Source organism: Ornithorhynchus anatinus, chromosome 11 (genome assembly GCF_004115215.2).
Source record: "Ornithorhynchus anatinus isolate Pmale09 chromosome 11, mOrnAna1.pri.v4, whole genome shotgun sequence".
Classification (NCBI taxonomy): domain Eukaryota; kingdom Metazoa; phylum Chordata; class Mammalia; order Monotremata; family Ornithorhynchidae; genus Ornithorhynchus; species Ornithorhynchus anatinus.
Window position 1 is genome coordinate 57,242,061 of NC_041738.1, and position 27,414 is coordinate 57,269,474.

At 56.2% G+C, this 27,414-nt stretch overlaps 1 protein-coding gene across 1 annotated transcript in view; it reads left to right on the forward strand.

Moving 5' to 3' along the window:
• Nucleotides 1-315: 315 nt before the first annotated feature.
• The window catches only part of KPNB1 (karyopherin subunit beta 1), a 39,795-nt gene continuing 12,696 nt past the window's right edge, over nt 316-27,414 (forward strand). Inside the window, exons 1-14 of the mRNA XM_029074932.2 lie at nt 316-546; nt 640-698; nt 4,525-4,707; nt 9,610-9,810; nt 12,209-12,361; nt 13,690-13,749; nt 14,092-14,181; nt 14,699-14,809; nt 18,208-18,309; nt 19,365-19,589; nt 21,052-21,243; nt 22,256-22,386; nt 23,454-23,601; nt 23,910-23,981. Coding sequence (XP_028930765.1) covers nt 507-546; nt 640-698; nt 4,525-4,707; nt 9,610-9,810; nt 12,209-12,361; nt 13,690-13,749; nt 14,092-14,181; nt 14,699-14,809; nt 18,208-18,309; nt 19,365-19,589; nt 21,052-21,243; nt 22,256-22,386; nt 23,454-23,601; nt 23,910-23,981 — 1,767 coding nt within the window. The 5' untranslated portion in view covers nt 316-506. The remainder of the gene's footprint in view (nt 547-639; nt 699-4,524; nt 4,708-9,609; nt 9,811-12,208; nt 12,362-13,689; nt 13,750-14,091; nt 14,182-14,698; nt 14,810-18,207; nt 18,310-19,364; nt 19,590-21,051; nt 21,244-22,255; nt 22,387-23,453; nt 23,602-23,909; nt 23,982-27,414) is intronic.

Sequence of the window (27,414 nt, forward strand, 5' to 3'; positions counted from 1 at the left end):
TCCGGCTGCGGCCTCCGCTCGGCCAATCGGAAGGCGGCGCCCCGGCCAATCGCGGCGGCCCGCGGCCCGCCCCCCCGGCCGGCCGGCCAATGAGAGCGCCGCCCCCCGGCCGGCCGGCCAATGAGAGCGCCGCCCGCCCCCCCCCGGCCGGCCGACCAATGGGCGGGCGCGAGGCCGGCCGCCTCCCCCCCCCGGCCCAATCGGCGCGCCGGATCCCGGCGGCCCGGCCGGCCGACCAATGGGGGGCTCCGCGTGGCCGCGGCGGGGGCCAATGGGGTGGGAGCGCGCCGCCGCCGCGGAAAGGACCGGCCCCCATATCCCTCCGCCGGCGCGGTTGGGGCCTTGCCGTCCTCGCCGCCCGAGAGCACGCTTCACTCCTTCTCCCTCCGCGCAGCGGCTGCAGGAGGAGAAGAGCCGCGGGCAGAAGGGGGAGCCGGTGAATGGGCTTGTGGTGACCCTCCCCGCCCCCGCTCCCGAACCCTTCCCCCGCCGCCGCCGCCGTCGCCATGGAGCTGATCACCATCCTCGAGAAGACCGTGTCTCCCGGTAGGCGGGCGGGCGGTGGGTCGCCCGGTCGGTCCTTCCTCCGGCCCCGCCGCCCGCTGACCCCCCGCTCCCTTCCTCCCTTCCTCCCCGCAGATCGCAATGAGCTGGAAGCGGCGCAGAAGTTCCTGGAGCGAGCGGCCGTGGAGAACCTGGTGCGTCGGCGCGGACCTTCCCGCCCTCCCGGGCCCCGGCCCCGGCCGCGCCCCTCCCCCCGCCCGCCGGCCCGGCCCGGCCCCCGGCCCTCGGCCCTCGGCCCCCGGCCCTCGGCCCTCGGCCCCCGGCCCTCGGCCCTCGGCCCCCGGCCCTCGGCCCTCGGCCCCCGGCCCTCGGCCCTCGGCCCTCGGCCCTCGGCCCTCGGCCCTCGGCCCGGCCTCGCCCGCCGGACAACCGAACGTGCGGGCGGGGAGGGGCGGGGCGGACGGCGGGGCGCCCCGCCCCCCCGGGCCCGGCCGGCCAATGGCGAGCGGCGGGCGGCGGCGGCGGCCAATGGGCGCGCGGGCGGCGGGCGGGCGGGGGGGGGAGGGGGAGGGAGGCGGGTTGGGTTGCGCGGCGCGGCCCGGCGGGCGGGGGCGGGGCGGGGCGGCGGGGCCTAGGGGCCATGTGCAAACCGCGGCCCCCCGCGCTCCCGCCATCCCCCAAATAATCCCTCCGAACCCCGCATTGCCTTTCCTCCCCTCCCCGCCGGGCCCGGCGGCCACGGCTTGCCGCCCCCTTTTTCCCAGGGAGGTGTTGGCTTTGCCTCCCCCTTTCCCCCTTTTTCCCAAGGGAGGGGCAAGGAAGCCTTGCCCTCCCCCCCTTCCCCTCTTTTTCCCAGGGAGGTGTTGGTTTTGCCTCCCCCTTTCCGCCTTTTTCCCAAGGGAGGTGCCAGGAGGTCTTGCCTCCCCCTTCCCCCCATTTTCCCAAGGGAGGTGCCAGGAAGTCTTGCCTCCCCCTTCCCCCCATTTTCCCAAGGGAGGTGCCAGGAGGTGTTGCCTCCCCCTTTCCCCCTTTTTCCCAGGGAGGTGTTGGTTTTGCCTCCCCCTTTCCCCCTTTTTCCACGGGAGATGTTGGTCCTGCCTCCCCCTTTTCCCCAGGGAGGTGCAAGGAGGTCTTGCCTCCCCCTTCCCCCCTTTTCCCAGGAAGGTGTTGGTTTTGCCTCCCTCTTTTCCCCAGGGAGGTGCAAGCAGGTCTTGCCTCCCCCCTTTTTCCCAAGGGAGGTGCAGGGAGGTCTTGCCTCCCCCTTTTTAATAATGTTGGTATTTGTTAAGCGCTTACTCTGTGCACTGTTCTAAGCGCCGGGGTAGACACAGGGGAGTCAGGTCGCCCCACGTGGGGCTCGCAGTCTTCATCCCCGTTTTACAGATGAGGTCACTGAGGCCCAGAGAAGTGAAGTGACTTGCCCACAGTCACACAGCTAAGTGGTAGAGCCGGGATTCGAACCCTCGACCTCTGACTCCAAAGCCCGTGCTCTTTCCACTGAGCCACGAGGTGTTGGTCCGGCCCCCCCCCCCCTTCCCCTTTTTCCCAGGGAGGTGTTGGTTTTGCCTCCCCGTTTTCCCCCTTTTTCCCAAGGGAAGTTGAGGTCTTGCCTCCCCCTTTATCCCAAGGGAGGTGCAGGGAAGGCTTGCCTCCCCCTTTTTCCAAAGGAGGTATTGGTCTTGCCTCCCCCTTCCCCCCTTTTTCCCAAGGGAGGTGCAAGGAGGTCTTGCCTCCCCTTCCCCCTTTTCCCAGGGAGGCATTGGTTTTGCCTCCCTCTTTTCCCCCTTTTTCCAAGGGAGGTGTTGGTCTCGCCTCCCCCTTTTCCCCCTTTTTCCAAAGGAGGTGTTGGTCTCGCCTCCCCCTTCCCCCCTTTTTCCAAAGGAGGTGTTGGTTTTGCCTCCCCCTTCCCCCCTTTTTCCAAAGGAGGTGTTGGTTTTGCCTCCCCCTTTTTCCCAAGTGAGGTGCAGGGAGGACTTGCCTCCCCCTTTTTCGAAAGGAGGTGTTGGTTTTGCCTCCCCCTTTCCCCCTCTTTCCAAGGGAGGTGCAGAGAGGTCTTGCCTCCCCCTTTTTCCAAAGGAGGTGGAAGTGTTGCCTCTCCCTTTCCCCCTTTTTCCCCAGGAAGATAGAAGGCTTGCCTCCCCCTATTCTCCTTTCTTCCAAGGGAAGTGCAGTCTTGCTTCCCTCTTTTCCCCTTTTTTCCAAGGGAGGTGGCAGTCTTGCCTCCCCCCACCCCTTTTTTCCGAGGAGGTTGGCGGTCTTGCCTTCCCCCTTTCCAAATAGAAGAGGCGCAGGGTGGTGCCGGGCCGGGGAATCCTTCAGAGCCAGGGCGGGCAGAGTTGGGCGACCCACGTGTCGGTCACACTCCCGTTTGGGCCGCCCCCTCGTAAAACTCAGCCCTGAGGTTTGGGGGTGGGGGTAGGGGACACTTTATAACCTCCCTTTAATGGGAGCGGGCCTCTGCTGCAACCAGATATGCTCATTTGCATCATCTAAACCAGACCACGGGCTATCACAGCTCCCACCTGAAAAATGTACGGGCAGAGGGGGGCATCGTTTTTATTGCCCGGTGTCACTTCTGGGCACCTTCGCTTTGGTGACTTTTAATGAAAAGGACGGGAGGAGCCGGGGGGTGTGGATTAGCAGTCGGAGGGTTTCTAAAGCATTTTAACCTGAAAAAGGGACTCCCGGCACCTTCACCGTTCTCCTCTGTGAATTGTAAGTATCTTAAATGTGGCTCTGAGAATCGTGAGGCGTGGCAAGAAGCCTGATTACCTTGGCCCTGGGTTTTCTCCTTAATAGAACCTCATGCGTTTTTGAGACTTGCCTCCGTCGTTTACCGTTGAAAACTGCATCCTCTCCTTTAAGGCTCACCCTCAGTTGGGGATGCTTCTGAGATCTTGAGCAGAAATTTTAAAAAAAGAAAGGGCGAGACTTTGAAGGTCCAGCCGGTACCGTCCCCCTTTTCTGGAGCCACGGGCTGAATTTACAGTTATGTTAGATCCACAGTTATGTTAGAGTAACCACTGACTATTAAAGAGTTTCAATTAAGTTGGTCCTCGGTTGCCTCGGTCAGATAAGATTGCCCGTGTCGGGTCGCCCTGGATTTTTACAGTTTCCGCTGTGAAATTGGATTATGTACTTTCCCTTATTTCCCAAAGGATGACTTCTTTCCTCGTCCACACTGTTTCTATCATTAAGTTCATTTCCCTCATTCGCTCTCGCCCTTTTTTTTTTTTTTAAAACAAAACAAAAAATCCGCTAGAGCCGTACTTATCCTCGACCGAAGCCCGGTGGAGGAAGTGGGGGACCTAGGGCCCTGGGATCACTTTCTCCCGAGCCACTCCGAAATACTATTCTCTCACCCTGAAGAAGAGAATGCCTTTCTTTTTTTTTTTTAAAAAAAAAAGTGTCTTCTCAGGCGTAATCCCTTTTGGGGTGATGTTCCTCACGGGAAGTCAGTTGACTTCTCTTCCCCTTTCACTCGGGGCGGAAACCCACTTTGTCTGAAGGAAGTGTAAGAGCAGAGTTAGAAATATTCTGGTCTAGAGCGGCTGGAGGTGCGGGGGGCTTGCGTTTAGGTTCGGTCGACTTGCCGAAGCTTGAGATGGGCAGCCGGGGGGCGGCGGGGCGGCTTGGGTCGGGTCCTCAACCAGCGGTCGTCTTCACTGGGCACCGGATCGTGAAGTGGGAGGTGCCGGAGGGGAAGGAGGGACACGGTCCTGATACCGCAGGAGCCCCTTCGGGAGGAATGTGGCAGATGGCCCGATATAGATTTGCAGACAGTCGGTGGTGGTTATTGAGCGCTTACTGTGTGCGGAGCACTGTGCTAAGCGCTCGGGGGGGAGTAATAGATACATTCCCCGCCCGCAACAAGCTTACAGTCCAGAGGGCTCAGTGTCAGGGCTCGGGGCCTGCCTAGCTTGGCCCTCCCCTCCTCGGGGGTCGGGGGGGGGGGAGGCAAGCGTTCGCAGCCCCCTCCCACCCCCGGGGCTGACGGTTGTCCCCCGTCTCCTCCGCCAGCCCACTTTCCTGGTGGAACTGTCCAGAGTGCTGGCAAACCCAGGAAACAGCCAGGTGGCCAGAGTCGCAGCTGGCCTACAGATCAAGAACTCTTTGACGTCAAAGGATCCGGACATCAAGGCCCAGTATCAACAGAGGTGGCTCGCCATCGACGCGAACGCCCGCAGGGAGGTCAAAAACTACGTAAGTGACCCGGACCCTTGTCGGGCTTGGGAGGAAATGCCCTCTTTCCACTTGGGGCCGTGATGGGATTGAGGGATAGATTCGGAGCGGCCCCGGGAATACCGTCTGCGGTACCCCAGGGTGCCTTGGCGTTCCTCGGAGGCATTGCTGGAAAAGGTGAGAGGATTCTAATCACGTGGGTTGGTTTTTCCCCTCCTGGGTCCACTTTGCCCACTGAAAGGTTCTATTTCTTGTGTATCTTTTTATCGTGTGTGTATACACATATATATATATATATATATATATATATACTTAATGGTATTAAGGGCTTACTGTGTACCAGGCACTGTTCTACGTCTACGTACAAGATAATCACGTTGGGCATGTCCCACGTGGGGCTGACGGTCTTAATCCCCATTTTACAGATGAGGTAACTGAGGCCCAGAGGAGTGAAGAGACTGGTCCGAGGTCACACGACAGACAAGCGGCAGAACTGAGATTGGGCCCCAGATCCTTCTGACTTCCAGGCCCTTGCTCTATCCATTAGGCCACGCCGCCTCTCTACACGGGGCCAGGAATGTAGCAGCTTGCCAGTCTTCCCATCTGTCGAAATGGATTGTAAGCCACCGGTGGCTGAAATAGCTTGTGTAGAGAGCCTTTCCAGGCTGCCTTAGGGCCCGCTGGAGGCAGGGTGGATTTAGCTCTTCCGTCCCCAGCGCCCGGAGTGGAGACGTTTGCGTGTTTGAAGGAACCTTAGTGGCAGTTTCCCCCCCCCCCCCCCCCCCCCCCCCAAAAAAAAGATCAAGACCGGAGGCAGCTGCGTGGCCCAGGGGAAAGAGTTTGAGCCTGGAATAATAATAATAATGTTGGTATTTAAGCGCTTACTATGTGCAGAGCACTCTTCTAAGCACTGGGGAAGATACAGGGTAATCGGGTTGTCCCGCGGGAGGCTCACAGTTAATCCCCATTTTACAGATGAGGTAACTGAGGCGCAGAGAAGGGACTTGCCCACAGTCAGAGCTGCCAAGTGGCAGAGCGGGGATTGGAACCCATGACCTCTGACTCCCAAGCCCGGGCTCTTTCCCTTGAGCCACGCTGCTTGGCAGAGGACCTGGGTTCTAATCCCACCTCCGTCACTCGCCTGTCGGGTGATCGAGGGCAGGTCACTTCATTATCTGTGCCTCGTTCTCCCGCCTTCTTAGGCCGAAAGCCCCTTGTGGGATGAGGACTGAATCTGACCAGCTGGCCCAACGTTTTATAATTTGATAGGGATAATCGTGGTATCTGTTAAGCGCTCATCACGTGTTAGGCCCTGTACTGAGCGCTGGGCTAGATACAAGATGTTTGGGTCGGACACGGTCCCTGTCCCACATGGGGCTCGCAGTCTTAATCCCCATTTACAGGTGAAGTAACTGAGGCCCAGTGAAGTGACTTGTCCATGGTCACACAGTAGACAAGTGGTGAACACAGATCCTCTGACCACCCCCTCATCAAGCCTAGGCTTCTTCCTCTAGGCCATGCACCGCTAGGTGTTCGAAACATAGTATGTACTTAAACATACCGTTATTATTAAGGAGGACATCAGGGAAAATAGGTGGTAGAGAAGCAGCGTGGCTCAGTGGAAAGAGCCCGGGCTTGGGAGTCGGAGGTCGTGGGATCGACTCCCGGCTCTGCCACTCGTCAGCTGTGTGACTGTGGGCAAGTCACTTCACTTCTCTGGGCCTCAGTGACCTCATCCGTAAAATGGGGATTAAGACCGTGAGCCCCATGTGGGACCACCTGATTACCCTGTGTCTACCCTAGCTCTTAGAACAGTACTGTGCACATAGTAAGCGCTGTACAAATACCAGCATTATTATTAAGTGGGGTGACAAAACGGTGCATCTCTAACCCCAAGTTTGAATGCTTCCCCAAACATCCTGTTGCCCTGGCAGGGCCAGAAGCTTGGGCTGGCAAGACCGTGAGTGCGGTGCCCGATTCCAGACTTCCAAATCAGTTATCTTGCTGCCTTGTCAGTCCGTGAAGGGATCTGGATTATTATTATTTGTTGACCTCTTCCCGTGTGTCAAGCACTCTTCTAAACCCTGGGGTCAACAGAAGCTCATCAGGCTCTTGTGACTGCCTAGCTGATTCTCTCGTTCCCCAAGACACTTGTAAGTGAAGTAGGGGCAACTGGAATCCAAGGGCAGCCAGCCATTTGCCTTTTCTCTCGTCCTCTCTAGTGAAGCCGTCGACGGCCTCGTGCCGGGCAGGGGGCTCGAGCTGCCGACTTGATGGCCACGGTTCCCCTGTGACCGGGATAGCGGCAACCGAACCGGGAGCTGCCTTAGGTCGCCGGTGTTTATTGGGGTTCTGCGGGCCGGGCTTGGAGCCAGGCGGCGGGAAAGCGGTCACTGGGCCGAGCCACCGGCGGGCGCCCCTCCGAGGCCGAGCGTTCGGTGTGTGACCTTGGCCGAGTCGCTTCACTTCTCTGAGCCTGTTACCTCATCTGTAAAATGGGGATTGAGACTGTGAGCCCCATGTGGGACAGGGTCTGTGTCCGACACGATCTGCTTGTATCCACCACGGTGCTTAGTGCAGTGCCTGACACACAGTAAGTGTGTAATAAACACTACTAGTAATATTATCATCATTAGTATTATTTGAATGATCCAGGCCCCTGGTTCTTCCCCTTGTCCCACCACGTGCCTCTTGGACGTTCAGCTGCTTGTAGCCACTGACACCAGAGGGTATGTTGGAGGGGTGGGGGGAGGCGCGGAAATGGACGGCCCATCAGCTCATTTTGCTGCATCTGAGCAGCTCCGATCAAAAATTAAGGAGATTCCTGGGGAGTGGGGGCGACATGTATTCATCCCCAGCCCCACGGCACTTACGCACATATCTGTCATTTATTATTAATGCTTGTCTTCCCCTCTAGCCTGTTAGCTCGTCGTGGGCAGGGAATGTGTCTGTTGTACTGTTCTGTCGTACTCTCCCAAATGCTTAGTACGGTGCTCGACACGCGGGCAGCGTTCAGTAAATACGATGGACTGACTGACATTTCCCATATCCACGCGGCCCTGCCTCCGTCACCTCTCCTCATTGAGCCAGGGATTCTGCTTAGGTTCTGAGCGGAGAGATGTTTGGTCAGAGAGGATTCGGCTCTCTCTTTGAATCTTGGGTCCGATCCCATAGCGCCTCAAATTTGGCATAGCTTTCCTTTTTTAAGCACGCTTTTAGAAATAACCAGAGCGTCTGCCCAATTTTTTGACTTGTAAAGCGTCACCGTTCTAAAAGATTCCCCCGTCTTCCCGACGGCGCCTAGTCTGGAAGCTCTCCGGAGAGAAGGAAATCAGTAGTCCCGTTGCCTTGGAGCACTGAGGCCGGTTACTGTAACAGCGCGACATGGGACAGCGTGTCACCCAGCTGGAGTTAGTTTGGTTTCCTTCTCGAGGTCCAAGCCTGCTCAAGAAGTACTCGCTGCAACTCTGTGCCCCACTTTCGCCTTCGGAGCGGGAGTGTGTGAATCGGACATTAGTTGTGGTCAATGATCGGAGGGCTTCCGGAAGGTGTCGGCACCCCAGATCGCAGAATGGAGCCCCTCCCGCCCGACCCCCACGAAGCAGACAGGAGTGGGGAAACAAAAGGGAGAGAGGGACTCCGTACTGCAGTGATGCGGGGGTAGAAGAAGCCACCCTCCATTTCCCCCCCACCCCCCAATCTCACTGGTTAAGTAAGTGGACGGAGTTCATTCCTTCAGTCGTATTTACTGAACACTTAATGCGTGCAGAGCACCGTACCAAGTGCTTGGAAAGTACAGTTCGGCAACAAATGGAGACAATCCCTACCCAACGTCGGGCTCACAGTCTAGAAGGGGGAGGCAGACAAAACAAGTAGACAGGCATCAATATAAATAGAATTATAGATCTGTACACACTGTTAATAAAATTAATAGAATAAAATACGTACATATATACACAAGGGCTGTGGGGGGGGGAGGGGGAGCAGAGGAAAAGGGGGGCTCAGTCTGGGAAGGCCTCCTGAAGGAGGGGAGCTTTCAAGAGGACTTTGAAGGGGGGGAAGTGTGCTAGTTTGACGGATGTGAGGAGGGAGGGTATTCCAGGCCAGGGGTCGACAGTGGGACAGGCCAGAAGGAGGCCCAGTGAGGAGGTTAGCGGCACCGGAGGAGCGGAGTGTGCGGGCTGGGCTGGGGAAGGAGAGAAGGGAGAGGAGATAGGAGGGGGTGAGGGGATGGACAGCTTTGAAGCCAAGAGTGAGGAGTTTTTGCCTCGAATCTGGTGTACTTCAAATCACCAACTGATCAGGGGTTGGCGATGGCCAGATCGTAGAAGGCATAATTCGCTCCAGGGAACAATATGAGGTGACTTGGTCCAATAGGAGAACGAGGGCTTGAAGATTGGGTAGACTCTTACCTGCCCTCTCATTCGGTCGTATTCATCGAGCACATATTGGGCGAGTACAGTGTAACACTAAAACACATTCTCTGCCCCCAGTAAGCTTACATTCTAGAGGGACCTGCTGGGTCTGAGGTTGGAGGTTTTTGCTTCTCGGTTGACCACGTGGCTTGGTCGGGGGGGATGGGGCTCGAGGGGACGAAATGAGCGGGAGGCTTTTGGTAATGAGTGAGCCAGGATCGGTTGGTTCTGAGCCGGCATCGCTTTGAGACTCCAGGCCTTTTCTTCCCCTGAGCGGTCTTCCGTGGATGCCCTTGATCGGGTGGCCCTTGGAAAACCAGAGCCGTCGAAAGACTTCTAGATGAGTTGAAGGTGGCCCGCTGGGGAATGGGGGCTCGCGATACCGTTAAGCTCGCCTCGGCTCTTGGGTCGGGCCGGCCGAGGGGGTATTGGATTGTGGACGGAAGAGGAAGCCCGAGGTTGTCCGGATGGTCTAAAACCCACTCCCCTCCCCATCTTCTCTCTGCAGGTTTTGCAGACTCTAGGGACGGAAACCTACCGGCCGAGTTCCGCCTCCCAGTGCGTGGCCGGCATCGCCTGTGCAGAGATTCCAGTGAACCAATGGCCCGAACTCATCCCCCAACTGGTGGCCAACGTCACCAACCCCAACAGCACAGAGCATATGAAAGAGTCAACGTTGGAAGCAATTGGTTACATCTGCCAGGACATCGTAAGTTCTCCGCGCGATCCGGCACGGGCAGAGGAAGCCGGCGGGCATTGACTCCGGCGAGACCGCCGGCAATTTCTGCCCTCATTCTTCCGCTCCCTCCCGGAGGCAGGGGGATCACCCAGGCATTCCACGAGGGAACACGATGTGGCCTGGCGGGAGATCTTGATACAATCCAGGGGACCTCGTATGCGCCTCTTCACTCTCCCCTGCCTTGTCCTCTGCTTAGACGCTCTGTGTAAGTGCGGGAGGAATCAAAGTAGAGGAGAGGCTTCGGTCCGCTTGTCCTCTTTATTGATCTCTCCCAAGAGCTTAGTAAGGGCTCTGCCCACAGCAAGTGCTCAGTAAATAATAATAACTACTACTACTATGGTATTTTTAAGCGCTTACTAGGTGCCAGGCACTATTCTAAAGGGCTGGAGTAGATTCAAGGTCATCAGTTTGGACACAGTCCCTGTCCCATATCGGGCTCACAGTCTTAATCCAGAAAAGTTAAATGACTTGCCCACAGTCACACAGCAGACAGGGGGTAGAGCTGGGATTAGAACCCATGACCTTCTGACTCCGAGGCCCGTGCGCTATCCATTAGGCCGCGCTGCTTCATGTGATTGATTGAACGAACGAATGAATAAAGGCGTTTGCCGCGGCCTTAATCTCCTGCCAGCCCCTCGGAGCCCCCGTGTGACTCGAATATCAGGTGGCTTGTTCTCCTCCCCTCCTGTCAGTCCAGTGGAAAGAGCACCACTCTGGAAATTCAGATTTCCCAGTCAGAAGGCTTCGATTCCAATCCCGGCCCTGAAAATAGGAGAGGTGCCGGTCAGGGCCTGTGCCATCTGGAGCAGGCGGATGACGGGAGGTTTATGGCCAGAGAGACACCTAGGGATCCTGACCCGGGTGGCCGAGACCATCGCTTGACGGGTTTCAGCACAATATCTGCCCTGTGTTGGAGTCACTTGGGTTTTAAAATGGTTCCTGCATTGATAATTTTTGCCTGCCCTTAGTGATGGGCCACACCCCCACCTGCTTGTTGCTTTCACTAATAATAATTGTGGTATTTGTTAAGCGCTTACTGTGTGCCAGCCACTGTACTGAGTACTGGGGGGGGGGGGGCGGTGAGAAATATAAGCAAATCAGGTTGGATACAGTCCCTGTCCCACATGGGGCTCACAGTCTGAATCCCCATTTTTTAGATGAGCGAACTGAGGCCCGGACAAGTGAGGGGACTTGCCCAAGGCCACACAGCAGACGGGTGGCCTAGTGGGGATTAGAACCCATGACCTCCTGACTCCCAGGCCCATGTTCTAACCACGAGGCCACGCTGCTCGCTTCTCACTACCCCAACAGGAACACAACCGGCAGGGATGAGAGGGTGAGATGAGCCCTCAGAAAGGTCCATTGCGCTGGCGGCCCATCTGTCGTTCCTGACCGACCATCGTCCTCATCTTGTTGGGTTTTTTTTGTTTGCTTTTTGATGCTATTAGCCACCGAGGAACGTTTGGGATCTGACGCTCGTCCCCAGAACTTTATAGGGTCTGATTTTTATTTTTTTTTCCTTTTCCTGCCGACTCTCACCAACCTGTCTAATGACTCATAATCCCAAGCGCCTGAGTGGTTGCTAGGGCCGTTGATGCTGATGAGGTCACCACCCCTGTTGTCTGTTTCTGGGGCTCCGCTTCATGGAGGGGATGGGCCTCAGCATTTTTGCTCTTTCTGGAGCGTCAGTGGTGGCGATGGGCCTGTTAAGCGGGACCCTGGCAACCTTTTGAAACAGGTCAAAATCGGTTTGCCTGCCAGGATACCTGGTTGGAAAACCAACCTACAGCAGGCCTGGTGTTCCCAGGATTCTGTCAGGGGCCAGCAAACGCTGTGATTTATGGGACGGGGGATAGCTCGAATGAGACGGACAGACCGAGAATTACTCTCCTCACCTTCAAAGCCTTACTGAAGGCGTATCTCCTCCAAAAGACTTTCCCTGACTAAGCTCTTGCTTCCTTTTCTCTCATTCCCTTCTGCATCACCCAGATTTGCTCCCTTTATTCACCCACGGCACTCATGTCCGTAACCGTAATTTATGTGTTGACATTAACGTCTTCCTGCACCCTCTAGGCTTTAAGCTCGTCGTGGTCGGGGAATGTATCTGTTACACCGTACTTTCCCAAGCGCTTAGTACAGTGCTCCGCACACAGTAAGCGCTCAGATTTGATTGACTGAAAGGTCTCGCACCCCAAATCCCCGAGTTGGAGCCTCCTGAGATCCATCCGAGCAAGGAGACAGGGTTGAAAGGGACTCCGTGCGGCACTGATGGGGGGTGAGGGGCCACCCTCCAATTCCCCCAGGAACCGTTGGGATCCAGCGTTCAGCATGCTCACCGCCCCGGCCGCTCTCCTTTTTTCCTTTTCAGGATCCTGAGCAGCTGCAGGACAAATCCAATGAGATCCTGACTGCCATAATCCAGGGGATGAGGAAAGAAGAGCCCAGTAACAATGTGAAGCTAGCAGCCACCAATGCACTCCTGAACTCATTGGAGTTCACCAAAGCAAACTTCGACAAAGAGGTAAGTGGCCCCCGCCCGGACGGGGGGGGGGACCGGAGGGGGAGAACTGGATATCCAGCGTCAGTGCCTTGAGATCCCTACACTGCCCGAGCTCTTGCTGGCCGGGGCTTGGGGAGGTGGGCCGCTGCCGTAGATTGCCCTCGGGGTGACCGTGACTCTCCCTCCATTCGCAAGCTGCTGCTCAACCTAACTTGGGCTCTTCCTTCAGACCCCAAACCTTTCTCACGCGGCGCTTGAACAGAAAATGGGTTGGAGTCCTCCTCCTCCTTCCCCTCCGCCCCCAGACCTTCTCGGCCAGAGTCTTCCCCCAAACTATTTCGGGGAAAGGGGCTCGAAAAGCCCCATATTTTATTTTCGTTTTTGTTTTGTTTTTCTCTCCCTCTCTGAAGCAGGCTGAGGGACTGTGATGTTTGGGGGAAGGGATGATCTTTGTTTTTTAATTCTCCTTGTTCAGCCATTTGGACGACACTATGGCTGGGCTCTTTGCCACTCCCTGGCCTTTCAGTGAGAGGCCCGAGCGAACCACATTCCCCGATAGATTGATTAAAAGGCCAGGCGACTTTCCCGTCACATTTTAGAAGCTCCCGGAAAGGTAGCAAACTGAATCTTTTTTGAGCGCTTACTGGGTGCAGAGCACTGTACTAAGCGCTTGGGAGAGTACAGTGTAACGGACGCGTTCCCTGCCCACAACGAGCAAAATTGGGTCCCCCTGGAACCGGGCAGGGATTTCAGACTGCTATCCTTGCGGCAATTATGAGGAATTTTTTCAAAGCAAGAAATAAACTTCTTCCTCCGATTCCTATAGGCAGCGGGACCCTCCTCCCCTGCAAATAATAATAATACTAATGTTGGTATGTGTTAAGCGCTTACTATGTGCAGAGCATTGTTCTAAGCGTTGGGGTAGATACGGGGTCATCAGGTTGTCCCACGTGAGGCTCACAGTCTTCATCCCTGTTTTACAGATGAGGTCACTGAGGCCCAGGGAAGTGAAGTGACTTGTCCACAGTCACACAGCTGACAAGTGGCAGAGCTGGGATTAGAACCCATGACCTCTGACTTCCAAGCCCCGTGCTCTTTCCACTGAGCCACGCTGCTTCCCCATTTCCCCATGAACAGTTCAAAAAGGTCATCTTTAGGCTCAACGGGAACGGGGGGCTCTGTCAGCCCGGCCCCTTGGTGAATATTTACCGAGCGCTCACTGTGATCAGACCACTGCCCTAACCACTCAACCTCTCCAGCAAAGCGTTACCTGGCCGACTGGGAAAGGGAGGCCCCCGGGAGCTTTCCCCACTCGACTGATTCCGTTTTCTTTGTTTTCTCCCTCGCAGTCCGAGAGGCACTTTATTATGCAGGTAGTCTGCGAAGCGACCCAGTGTCCAGACACAAGGGTAAGTGGGAGACCCAGCGGGATAGCTGAGCCCCGGGCCTCCGGGCTCGCTCGGCCCGACAGCCGGGCGGTTGGACAACCGGGCAAACGTCAGCGGGGGACCCCGAGGTGGGTTAGAAGGGCCGAAAGGCCCCCGGGAGCAACCGGGTTGGTTTAATGGGTTCGCGCCTCCGAAAAGGCGATGGGGAGCGGGGCATCTTGGTGTCTGCGTGATGGCAGGGCGGTGCGGCCGGCCTCTCGGAACGGGCCGGTGTTAACGTTGACGCGAAAGCCCGCCCGGAGGGGGAGGGGGACACCGCTGGTCGCGGCGGGATACCTCACCCGTCTCTTTTCCCCCGCACAGGTCCGAGTGGCTGCGCTACAGAATCTGGTGAAGATAATGTCCCTGTATTATCAGTACATGGAGACGTACATGGGCCCTGCTCTCTTCGCTGTAAGGCTTCTCTGAGGGATGCGGGGGAACGACCGGAATCAACCCCTGTCGTTGTTTTACTGCCTCGATTTAGGCTCGGCCTAATGGCTCCCACCTCTTAATGAGTGCAATCCTTTGGGCTCCGGAACTCCCGTCTGTTCTGTTGTTATAGCGTACTCTCCCGAGCGCTTAGTTCAGTGCTCTGCACACAGTAAACGCTCAGTAGATACGATTGGCTGACTGACTTGCTATAAATCCCTGGGTGACGACTCGAAGAGACGGTTGCCATCACCCTACAGCGAGTGAGGTGAACATTTTCCCCCGCAGTTTCCCCTGAGATTTCTGTTCCCCAATTTTTGCTTCCCTATTTCCTCACCGCCCCGCCCCCTCCCCGCGTCCTCAATAACGTTGAAAAGCTCATTGTCGGCGGCGTCCGAGGCGCCTCTGCCCACCCGCCCTCCCGTGGAAGAATGACTGTCATTAGAATGAAAACCGACGGACTCCAGGGTTGGTCTGTCTCGCGCTCTCTCTCCCCCAGATTACAATCGAAGCGATGAAAAGCGACATCGACGAAGTGGCCCTGCAGGGAATAGAGTTCTGGTCCAACGTGTGCGACGAGGAAATGGATCTGGCCATCGAGGCGTCCGAGGTCAGTCGGGAGGGAAAGGGCCGGTCCGGCCCGGTTGGATCTGGGGGTGGTCTCCTTTTCAGGGGGAAGGCAGGGAGGTTCTTGAAGGGGAAGCAGGCTCGTGGCCTAAAGGAATCTAGTGAGGAAGGCTGGTCGGCGATGGTGGGATTCGGGTTGTCGCGGGCCGTTCCGATGGGAGGCGGTGCCCGTCCGCCGGGAATGGTGTTCTGGGTCGGTCACCGTGGGGCAGCAGGCCGACGCCTTAAGGCAGGCCGGCCCTGGGGATGTTGTCAGAGGGTCTCTCTCTGGCTGCGGACGCCTCTGGGCTCCCAGGACGTGGAACTGAGAGTTTGCCGATTCCTTCCCACGAAAGCGTCAGGGAGGCGACCCAGCAGGTGGGATCTAATGAGCGCTCTGAGCATCTCGAGCGTTTTGAATTTAGCTTTCCGTAAACCCAGAGATCTCTTAGCTCGTCGTCGTCAGTGGTGCCGCTCGAGCGCTTACCGTGTGCAGAGCACTGCGTGATATAATGTGGATATCTCGGACTCTTGCAGAATAAGTCGTTCTCCTCAAGCTGATCCAGACAGAGGCAGTGATCCTTGGGGAAATAGGGAAGCAGCGTGGCCTAGAGGATAGCGCACAGGCCTGGAAAGTCAGGACCTGCGTTCTGATCCCAGCTCCTCTGCTTGTCTGCCGTGTGACCTTGGGCAAGTGACGCCTCGGGTCCCCCATCTGTACACTTAGTACAGCGCCTAAGCGCCTAACAAGTAGCATTAAAAAAAACTTTGTTATTATTATTATTGTGGCCTAGTGAGCGTTAGGGATTTACTTAAGGGCCTAGCACTTGCTTAGTGGCGGGGAAGGTACCGGATCCGAGCAGAGTGGCCTAGTGGTTAGAGCCTGGGCCTTGGCGTCAGAAGGAGCTGGGTTCTTCTGACCCCGGATCTGCCACTTGCCTGCTGTGTGACCTTGGGCCAGTCGCTTCACTTCCCTGGGCCTCAGTTTCCTCGTGTAAAATGGGGATTGAATACCTCGTCTCCCTCCTGGGGCAGAGACTGTACCTGACCTGATTAACTTCTGTGTGCCCCAGCACTGAGTACTTGGCAGATACTGCTCTCGTCATTATTCTTGTCACAGTTCCTGCCCCTCGCGGAGCTCACAGCCTAAAAAGTCAGGAAGACAGGAATCATTCCCATTCTACAGATGAAGAAATGGAGGCCCGGCGAGGCTGTGCTGCTGGCTTGGTGTGTTACCGAGCAGTTAGAGCTGGGACCACCGATCTTTCCCATTAGGCCCCACTCCTCTCAGATGGTGGAGGATCCCACAGGCAACTACCTAGACCCTAGAGAAGAACCGTGACTCAGTGGATAGAGCTCGGGCCTGGCAGTCGGAAGGACCTGGGTTCTTATCCCGGCTCCACCTCTTGCCTGCTGTGTGACCGTGGGAAGGTCACCTAACTTTTCTGGGCCTCAGTTAACTCACCTGTAAAACGGGGATTAAGACTGTGAGTCCTATGTGGGAAGGGAACTGGGTCCAAACGGATCAACTTGCATTTACCCCAGTGCTTAGTACAGAGCCTAGTGCTTAGTACAGAGTCTGGTGCCTAGTAAGCGCTTAACAAATGCCATATTTTTAAAAAAAAGCTGGAGCAAGAGAAGCAGGGTGGCCTAGTGGATAGAGCCTGGGCCTTAGTGTCAGAAGGACCTGGGTTCGAATCCCGAGTCTGCCTCTTGCCTGCTGTGTGACCTTGGGCCGGTCGCTTCACTTCTCTGCGCCTCAGTTACCTCATCTGCAAAATGGGGAGTCATTCTGAGAGCCCCATTTAGGACACGGACAGTGTCCACTTGATTACCGTATATCCACTCCGGTGTTCAGTACAGTTTCTGGCACGTAGTATGCGCTTATCAAATATTTAAAAAGAGAGACCCACACAGGCTCTCTGGGCTGTGTGGCAGGCACAGTAAGGCTACTTAAAGTCCTTTCGGTGGACTACACGCTACAGAGAAGCAGCGTGGCTCAGTGGAAAGAGCACGGGCTTTGGAGTCAGGGGTCATGAGTTCGAATCCCGGCTCTGCCACCTGTCAGCTGTGTGACTGTGGGCAAGTCACTTCACTTCTCTGTGCCTCAGTTCCCTCATCTGGAAAATGGGGATGAAGATTGCGAGCCCCACGTGGGACGACCTGATTCCCCTGCGTCTACCCCGGCGCTTAGAACAGTGCTCGGCACATAGTAAGCGCTTAACAAATACCAACGTTATTATTATTACACTCAGAGGGCGGCCAGATTTCCCACAGAATAAGGAACAGATAACTGTAGTTACTCCCTGACACTTTAGGACCTGTCCTGAATTAATGGTATTTGTTACGCACTTACTATGTGCCAAGCACTGTACTAAGCTCTGGGGTGGATCCTGCCAATCGGGTTGGACACAGTCTCTGAGCCCCAGAGAGGTGTCCAAGGTCATGCAGTCCACGAGGGGTGGGGCCGGGGTTAGAGCCCATGTCATCGTGACCCCCAGACCTGGGCTGTGTCCACTAGGCCACGCCGCTTCTCTGAATGCGCTGCACGGAAGTCTTCTCTCTGTGGGGGGAAGAAGGTAGGGAAGTGGGTGTCTCGTGTGCCGAGAAGGGGAGCCTGGGCCGGCTTCAGTCGTACACCGGTTCTGCGAGGGTGCCGGCTCGATCTCCGTGTCCAGGGAAGATGGGATCAGAGCAGGTTACGGCACGAAAGCTGGGTTAAGCACAAGAAGGAATGTCTCACCTGTTGTCGATCTCTAGACCGCAAGTTCACTGAGGGCAGGGAACATGCCTGCCGGCTCTGTTGTGTGGGACTCTCCCAAGCGCTGAATTCAGTGCTCTGCACACAGTGAGTGCTCTGTAAATCCCATTTATTGATTGATAAGGAGACAGTTACCAAGAAAGACAACGATATCTTCCTCCCAGGAGGTATCCCCTTGCCCCCTCCTACCTTACCTCCTCGATTTCCTACTACACCCCAGCCTGCGCGCTACGCTCATCTAATACCAACCCACTCACTGTTGCGTGATCTCACTTCTCCATTCACCCCTCACCACGTCCTGACTATGTCTGACAGAAGATCGCTCTCACCACTTTCAAAGCCTCGTTGAAGTCACACCTGGGAGACGCCTTCCCCAACTCATTTCCCCCACCCTTACACTATTATTTGTACCCTTTCCTCAAACCTCCCTCCGCCCTATGAATATGGACTCATGTTCATATTCGTAATTTAATTGATACCGATGTCTGCCTCCCTGCCTCGATTAAGCTTGCCGTGGCCGGGGAACGCGCTTACCAACTTTTGTTGTTGTACTTTCCCGGGCACTTAGTACAATTCTCTGCCTCCACCAAGCACTCGATAAATACGATTGACCGATTTGACTCTCTGTGCCATCTCCTTAGGCGGCAGAACAAGGCCGGCCTCCCGAACACACCAGCAAGTTTTATGCCAAGGGAGCTCTCCAGTACCTCGTCCCCATCCTCACGCAGACGCTAAGCAAACAGGTGAGGCCGGGGCGGACGCGAGCATTCGGGGTGGCCGCGGGGCCGTTGTCCCCCAGAGAACTTGGGCACCCCTCTCGGCTCTCGGGCGTTAGATCCCGACAACTCCGGCATTGGGAAGGTCCCGTGGCTCTTCCCGGTTGTATGGGAGAGGGGCGCGGATCGGAATCGCCGTGTCCAACTCCGATCACCCTGGGCCCGTCTCCCCTCTATGGACGTTGAGACCCGAGATGCCTGGGAGGCCGGGGCTGGGGGATTTCCCCCCGGTGAGGGCACCTCGGGTATTACTTGGGGAACGGGGAGGCAAAGCTGCCTTGTCCAACTGTGGGTCTTCTTAGCACTCCAAGCCCTTAAATGACGACTCCCTGGCCGCACGCAGCCGGTGGCTTTGGCGGCTTCCGTGAGCGGCGCCCATTTGCTAATAGCGCCGTCTTGGGCCGTTCGACTCAGTGTGGATTTTTGGAAGGGTCTGACCGGCCCCTCCTCCCGTGAAGGAAGGGAGTAACTCCTTCCATCTCCCTGCCCAGGGGTGCAGGGATGCTTCCGGATTGGACGTCGGGCTGGCCTGGGGTTCGCCGCCGCTACCGTTCCTTGATGCGTAATGGCTGGCATTTCTCCCGATATTCCCAACCGGAGCAGCCCTGGGGAGTGGGGGAGCGGGTAATGGGAAGATTCGTAGGTGCGGCCTGCCCCACCCTGCTGGGTAGGAGCCCCAGGAGCTGCAGTCTCTCCGTCTAGACCCTGAGCTCGTTAGGACGGAGAGTGTGTCTGTCCGTTGTTGTATTGTCCTCTCCCAAGCGCTCAGTACAGTGCTTTGCACACAGTAAGCGCTCAATATGATCGAATGAGTGCAGAGTGAAGGGGGATGGCTGGAGTCGAACCCTGGGAGGAGGGAAGGCCGGGAGAGACTACCTGCCGTGGAGCGTTTTGCGTGGCAGCGCTCGAATCCTGGGAAGAGGAAGGCCGGGAGGCACTGAGCCCAAGGCGTTTCGTGGGGCGGCTCGGGGCACGATTGACCCGCCCCCCTCGTTCTCTCCCGACCCCGACGGCACCGCTAGGACGAAAACGACGACGACGACGACTGGAACCCCTGCAAAGCGGCGGGCGTGTGCCTCATGCTGCTGGCCACCTGCTGCGAGGACGACATCGTCCCCCACGTGCTGCCCTTCATCAAAGAACACATCAAGAACCCCGACTGGCGGTACCGGGATGCCGCCGTCTTGGCCTTCGGCTCCATCTTGGAAGGGCCGGAGCCCAATCAGCTCAAGCCCCTGGTCATCCAGGTGAGAGGGGCGGCCCAGCTCGGAGCTTCCCTTCCCTGTGGGGTTGGGGGGGTGTCCCTTGGGGGCGGGGTGGGGGTTGAACGAGCACTGGAGAGAGTTGGGATGACAGAGATCGGAGGCTGAGCGCCCCGTCTGCCTTTTCAGCTGGCAGTGCTCTGCCTCCCGGCAGGGCTTCCTCCCCAACATGCCAGGCGGGACCGCGGCCAAGCACCTTAAGTGGAACGGTTGCAATAGTTCTGCCCTCGTTAGGGGTGGGTCGTCCTTTCAGGGCCGTCCTCCCTTCCCCCGTGCCACCGAGAGGGTGAGTGGCCGCGTTTGAGCCTTTCACTCAGAGCCGGGGGTGGGTAGCTGAGAGGGTAGTGGGTTGCCGGTGTGCCCACAGCTGCTTCAAGGCAACCTGGCCTCTTCGGGCTGGCCTAGAGGAAACGGCCCAGGCCGGGGAGGCAGGAGACCTGAGTTGGAGATGTAGCTCCGCCGTTTCCTTACTTTCCTCAATTTCCTCATCTTTAAAATGGGGGTGGGGTAGCTATCTTCCCTCCCTCTTAGACTGGCGAGCCTCATGAGAAGCAGCGTGGCCTTGGGGATAGAGCACGGGCCTGGAAGTCAAAAGGACATGGGTTCTAATCCCGGCTCCACTGCTCTGTGACCTTGGGGAAGTCATTTTGCTTCTCTGTGCCTCAGTTCCCTCATCTCTAAAATGGGGATTGAGACTGAGCCCCACGTGGAACAGGGACTGTCCAACTCGATTTGCTTGTGCCTACACCAGTGCTTAGTACGGTGCCCGGAACACAGTAAGCGCTTAATAAATACCGTCATTATAATTAGTGGTAGTACTATTTTGAAGAATGGGGAATATTTTCTTAAATGCCATAATAATAATTGTTACCCCCCCAGCACTTATGTACTTACCTTTAAATTATATATTAAAATTTATTCACATTAGCGTTCGTCCCTCCTGTAAACTCGTTATGGGCAGGGAACATGTCTGATCATCCTCTTGTATTGTTCTCTCCCAAGCGCTTGGTACGGTGCTCCGCACGTAGTAAGCGCTCAGAACGTACCATTCATTGATGGACCTACCCCAGTGTTTTGCAAGTTCCCACGTAACCGGACCCGAAGAGGCAGGAGAGTAGCAATAATAACAACGATGGCGCTTACTGTGCGTCACGCACTGTTGTAAGCGCTGGGGTAGGTACAGGCTAATCGGGTTGGCTACAGTCCCCGTCCCCATGGGGCTCCCACAGACTTAATCCCCATTTTCCAGGTGAGGTAGCTGAGGCCCCCAGAAGTGAAGTGACTTGCCTAAGGTCGCACAGCAAGGCGCAGAACTGGGATTAGAACCCAGGTCCTTCCGACTCCGGGCTCCCGCTCTATCCGCTCCGGCGTGCCGTGGGTCCCCCCCACCTGCCGCGGGCCCCCTCCCCACCCCTGGACTGACGGCCCCCCTCCCGCTCTGTTCCAGGCGATGCCCACTCTAATAGAACTAATGAAGGACCCCAGCGTGGTGGTCCGAGACACCACGGCCTGGACGGTGGGCCGGATCTGCGAGCTGCTCCCCGAGGCCACCATCAACGACGTCTACCTGACCCCCTTGCTGCAGTGTCTGATCGAAGGCCTCAGCGCGGAGCCCAGGGTGGCTTCGAACGTGTGCTGGGTAAGGCGGCGTTCACCGGCGGGGCCCGGGGAGGGCTGGGCTCGTAGAGGGTAGGGGAAGCGGGAGGGTCCGTCTGAGCAGAGTCTCCTTTCTCGAAAAGCCGGGAGAAGCGAGGGGGAAGGGCCCGGCTGCCTTAAGCGGGTGGGGGCGGGGAGGAGAGTTGACTCACAGTGACTGGCTCCTGCGGCACCGAGAGCAGTCATTGCTGATGTCGGGCCTGTCCCCCTCGAGTGGGGGACGGAGGCGATAGGTGTGCTTCTCGGGGAGACGCGATCGGAGAAGCCAGAGGAACCTGGGCGAGAAAGGAGCTGACGTGCTGGGCCATTTGATCGTATTTATTGAGCGCTTACTGTGTGCGGAGCCCGGTGCTAAGCGCTTCAAGATGCAGGGTGGCCGAGTGGAAAGATGCCCACCTGGGAGTCAGAGGACCCGGGTTCTCTTCCCGTCTCTGCCGGTTGCCCTGTGTGTGGCCCTGGGCCAGTCACTTCGCTCCCCTGGGCCTCTGTTCCTCATCTGTAAAATGGGGGTAAAATACCTGCCCTCCCTCTTAGACTGTGGCACAGGTGGCAGGTGCAGGCAGGTCCAGGTGGCACAGGAATTGTATCCAGTGTCCTTAGAGTGTATCATTCGCAGGGCTTGATATAGGTCTTTGCGTGTCACTAAGCGCTTAACAAATGTCTCTATTATTATTCCGGTTATTAATAAACGGCAGAGAGGAGGAGGTGGGTGGCTCTGAGGGATAAGGGGCAGGCAGGGGCCTGGAGGTGTGGGCAGGTTTCGGAGAGCAGGGAGAGAGAACTCCTCCCTTAATAGTAATGGTTTCTGTTGAGCACTTACTATGTGCCAGGCACCGTACTAAGCGCCGGAGCCTCCGTATTTAGCTCTTTAAGTGACTTTGCGTAGGGGGCAATTGTGTAGGACAGAGGCTTTGCCCGGCATCTTTAAAACGAGGGTCTCCCCCAGGCAGTTGAGGTTCGGGGCTCCGATGCACATGAGCTTATGTGGTTTTCAGGCCCTCTCGAGTCTAGCGGAAGCTGCCTACGAGGCTGCAGACGTAGGTGATGATCAGGAAGAACCAGCTACCTACTGCTTGTCGGCGTCGTTCGAACTAATAGTGCAAAAACTCCTGGAGACCACCGACAGGTAAATCCTAACCCAACATCCCACGAGAACGGGGGTCCTTACGTCCAGCTCCTGTTTGTGGGGAAACCTCCCCCCCCACCGCAAATGTCGGGGCTCAGCGTGGAATCTCTCACTCGACTTCTCACCCGTGTGTGTGAGACACCCTGATGAGGGAAAGTTCCTGGGTTTGGTTTTACCCCAGCCCTCTCCTGGATGTCCCTTGTCGGTCATGGGTCCTAATTCCGGCTTCGCCACGCATCTCTGTGACCTTGGGCAAGTCACTTGTCTGTGCTTCAGTTACCTCGCCTGTAAAATGGGGATTGAGACTGTGAGCCCCGTGTGGGACGGGGACCGTGTCCAACCCGATTTGCAAGTATCCACCACAGTGCCTGGCACATAATAAGCGCTTTACAAATGCCGTTATTATTTATTTATTATGATTTTTCCCTCGGGGTCTTCCATAAGCTCATTTTGGGCAGGGAATGTGTTTATTGTAGTCTCCCGCGCGCTCCACACACAGTAAGCGCTCAATAAATACAATTGATCAAATGAACGAATGGCTTTGGGGGTCAATCCGGGCCCCATTTCTCCACATTCTTCACCGCCCTGCCGAGCTCATCCACCCCCACGGCTTCACCTGCCACTTCGATGGGCACCAAGCCGGTCTGAGTGCTCGGACCCATCCCGTCCTGATGACCGCATCAGCCTCCTCGCTGACCTCCGTCCCATACCTCGCTCCGCTGCCCCGGTCATTTTTCCGCTGCGACTTTGTGCGCACACTTCCTCGGTCTCGGTTTGCCCCCACCACCCTCATCGGAATGCAAAACCGGGGAGCCTGTCTCTGATGTATTCTCCCAAGCGCTTAGCACGGGTCCTCGGTAAATGCCGTTGATCGACTGGCCGCGTAGCGTAGTGACAGTGCCCTGGACCTGGCAGCCTGCTTGCAGCTAGGGTTCCCAACACGACCGTAAGCAGAACCACCTTTTCACCGCCGGAATGGCGAGGGTGGGGGCGGTGGGGAAGACAGGCCTCGGCCGGGTGGCCGGGTCACGGGGTCAGTCGGCTCACCTCGCCCCCTCCACGCCCAGGCCCGACGGACACCAGAACAACCTGCGGAGTTCCGCCTACGAATCCCTGATGGAAATCGTGAAGAACAGTGCCAAAGACTGTTACCCCGCCGTGCAGAAGACAACGCTCGTCATCATGGAGCGGCTGCAGCAAGTGCTTCAGATGGAGGTGAGGCCGGGGGCCTTCGCGCCTCCCAAGGGCGGTCTCCATTTCGGGTTCTCCTCGGAGAACCAGTGTCTCTGGAGCTTAGGGGCGTCCGGGTTTCGGGGCGGCAGGGTGTTGCCGGTTCAGCCGGTAGATCCGGCTCCGTCTCAGTTGGCGAAAGATCGGGGATCCCTCCGTTCGCTGGAGCTGGGGCTGAAGCCCCTCTTTGCATCCATAGAGCAGGTCTCGCCCCGTCAGCCGCTACTTACTTTGGGGGAGGGTCCGAATGCCCCAGGGTGACACTAAAGCTCTCGTCCTCCTTCCCGCCCCAGTCCCACATCCAGAGCACGTCGGACCGGATCCAGTTTAACGACCTCCAGTCTCTGCTGTGCGCCACTCTCCAGGTACGGTGGAGGGGTGAGGTGGCGATGCGGGGTTGGTCCACCTTGCTTCCCGACCCACTCCAGGAGGTAGAGGGTGGGGCCACGAAGCTCAGGCAACCAGCATCCTGAAGCGGTGCCGGTAGTGTTCCCCAGATGACAGACTTTTTAGGAGGAGAGCCATTACTGACTCATCGGTTGATGAGAGGAGAGGCCAAAAAGCCCACCGTGAACAGCCCCCAGAGGCCAGTTCTTCCGAGTGCCCCTGATTCTGTTTATCGTGATTATGTTGTCTTGTTTTTGTCCGTCCGTCTCCCCCGATTAGTCTGTGAGCCCGTCATTGGGCAGGGATTGTCTCTTATCTGTTGCCGAATTGTACATTCCACTCTCTTAGTACAGTGCTCTGCACATAGTAAGCGCTCAATAAATGCTATTGAATGAATGAATTCAGAGAATTCATTCATAGAGAAGCAGCGTGGCTCAGTGGAAAGAGCACGGGCTTTGGAGTCAGAGGTCATGGGTTCGAATCCCGGCTCGGCCACTTGTCAGCTGTGTGACTATGGGCAAGTCACTTAACTTCTCTGTGCCTCAGTTCCCTCATCTGTAAAATGGGGATTAAGATTGTGAGCCCCACGTGGGACCACCTGATTACCTTGTATCTACCCCAGCGCTTAGAACAGTGCTCTGCACATAGTAAGCGCTCAATAAATGCTATTGAATGAATGAATGAATGAGTGCCATAAGGGAAGCTGCCGGGCCTCTCTGGGTCCTTCCTCCTCTTTGCTGATCCACAGGCAAATAAATGGTGGCCTTTTGTTTTCCACTGGACCGCTCGGAGCCGACCTACCCTAGTTACGCGCTTTTTTGCTGCTTCAGCTTCTCTCCTGGAAGCGAAAGGGAGGCTTTCCTGTTAATAATAATAATCAGAAGAAGAAGTATTGTGATGATAATGTTGGTATTTGTTAAGCGCTTACTATGTGCCGAGCACTGTTCTAAGCGCTGGGGTGGACACAAGGTAATCAGGTTGTCCCACGTGGGGCTCACAGTCTTAATCCCCATTTTACAGATGAGGGAACTGAGGCACAGAGAAGTTAAGTGACTTGCCCACAGTCACACAGCTGATAAGTGGCAGAGCTGGGATTCGAACTCATGACATCTGACTCCAAAGCCCGTGCTCTTTCCACTGAGCCACGCTGCTTGTTGAGTGCTCACTATGTGCCAAGCACTGTTCTAATAACTGGGGTAGATGCAAGATGATTGGGCTGGACACAGTCCCTCATGGGGCTCACAGTCTTCATCCCTATTTTACAGATGAGGTCACCGAGGCCCAGAGAAGTGAAGTGACTTACCCAAGGTCACGCAGCAGACAGGTGGCAGAACAGGGATTAGAACCCAGGTCCTTCTGACTGCCAGACCTGCCTCCGGGTGTCTTTTAGGGTGCTGTAGCTCGGCTCATTCATTCAACAGTATTTATTGAGTGCTTACTATATGTAGAGCACTGTACTAAGCACTTGGAAAGTACAGTTCGGCAACAGATACAGACAATTCCTGCCCAGTAACGGGCTCACAGTCTAAACGGGGGAAACAGACAGCAAAAGAAAACAGAACTAAACAAAACAATATCATCAAGATAAATAGAATCATGGAGATATACATCTCATTAACAAAATAAATAGGGTAATAAATAATATATACAAATATGCACAGTGCTGGGGGCGGAAGGGGGAGGTGGGGAGGAGCAGAGGAAAAGGGGCTCGGTCTGGGGTAATGATGGCGTTCGTTAAGCGCTTACTATGAGCCAAGCACTGTTCTAAGCACTGGGGAGGTACACAGTAATCAGTTGGTCCCACGTGGGGCTCACAGACTTCATCCCCATTTTCCAGATGAGGTAACTGAGGTACAGAGAAGTTAAGAGACTTGCCCGTTCACACAGCTGATCAGTGGCAGAGCGGGGATTAGAACCCATGACCTCTGACTCCCAAGCCCGGGCTCTTTCCACCGAGCCACGCTGTTTCTCAGTGCTTCCCGGGGTGGCTCTTTGCCCCTGAAATCATACCACTGCCCGATGGAAGCTTTCCCATTCGGCAACAACCAAGCCAGTCGACTGAGTCCTCTTTAGGTGAGGTGTCTTTCTCAGTACAAGGCCATGTGGGGCAGTGTGGGAAACGGGAGTGGGTGGAGAGGAAGGACAGAAGACTAAAATAATGAAGCATGGGAAGAATAATGATAATACTATGTTGGAAGGGGTAGGGTAAGTGATCGGATCGGAAACGACCTTCAGGTCAGACATGGGGCTCACGGTCTGAGAGGGAGGAATTCGATTGTGTGCTCACTGTGTGCAGGGCACTGTACTAAGAGCCTGGGAGAGTGTAATAGCATCGGTAGACGTGGTTCCTGCCCACGAGGAACTTCCGGTTGAGAGAGGGTCAGAAATTAAAATAAATAATAGATCAGGAAAATGGCATTATGGATATAATGCTGTGAGGCTGGGGGCGTGGCGAATAAAGGGGTTCGGGGAAGTGGGGGCTTAGAAGAGGTATTTTGCCCCTATCTTGCGGGTGAAAAAAACTGAAGGACTGTAAGCTCTTATGGACGGGGAACGTGCCTGCCGATTCCGTTGTATTGTACTTCCCCAAGAGCTAACATGTAGTGAGTGCTCAATAAATACCACCGATCGATTGACGGAAGTAGAGTGACCTACCCAAGGTCGCAGAGCTAAAGCCCGGTTCTCACGCTTCCCGGCCCCGATGGAGCGGTTAGCCGCATTTCCTTCCCTGCTGTGGAAAAAGAGGAGGCCGCCGACCTGTGGCCTGAGGTAGCGGGTTGGGTTTCCTTATTGAGCGGCACTAGCTGGGATGCTTCCCTATCCTCCACGTTTCCCGCGATGAGACCGACCGCAGCGTAGGAGCCGGCGAACGGAGCCCGCCCGGGCTCCCAGCGGGAGAATCTCTTGGGGCGTTGGGAGCCGGAGCGAGATGGGCTTTCGCATCTCAAGGGGAAGCGGGGAACGAACTAAGCTAGCCACCTCCTGTCGGTCAGTCGACTGGTTGTGTTTATTGGGTGTGAAGCAGTGTGCTGAATTCTTGAGAGTAGTCAGTCAATTATACTTATCGAGCACTGATGGTGTGCAGATTATTCAGTGCTTGGGAGAGGACAATACAACAATAAATAGACACCTTCCCTGCCCATAAGGAGCTTACACTCTAGAGGGGGAGTCAGACATTAATAGAATTAAGTACATTTCGGATACGTACGTAAATGCCGTGGGGTTGTGATGGGGGATGAATAAAGGGAGCCGGTCAGGGTGATATAGAAGGGATGGGAGAGGAGAGGAGGGCTTAGTCAGGGGAGGCCTCTTGGAGGAGATGTGCCTTCAGTAACACTTTGAAAGGGGTGGGGAGAGTAATTATCTGTTGGATTTGAGGAGGGAGGGCATTCCAGGCCAGAAGCAGGATGT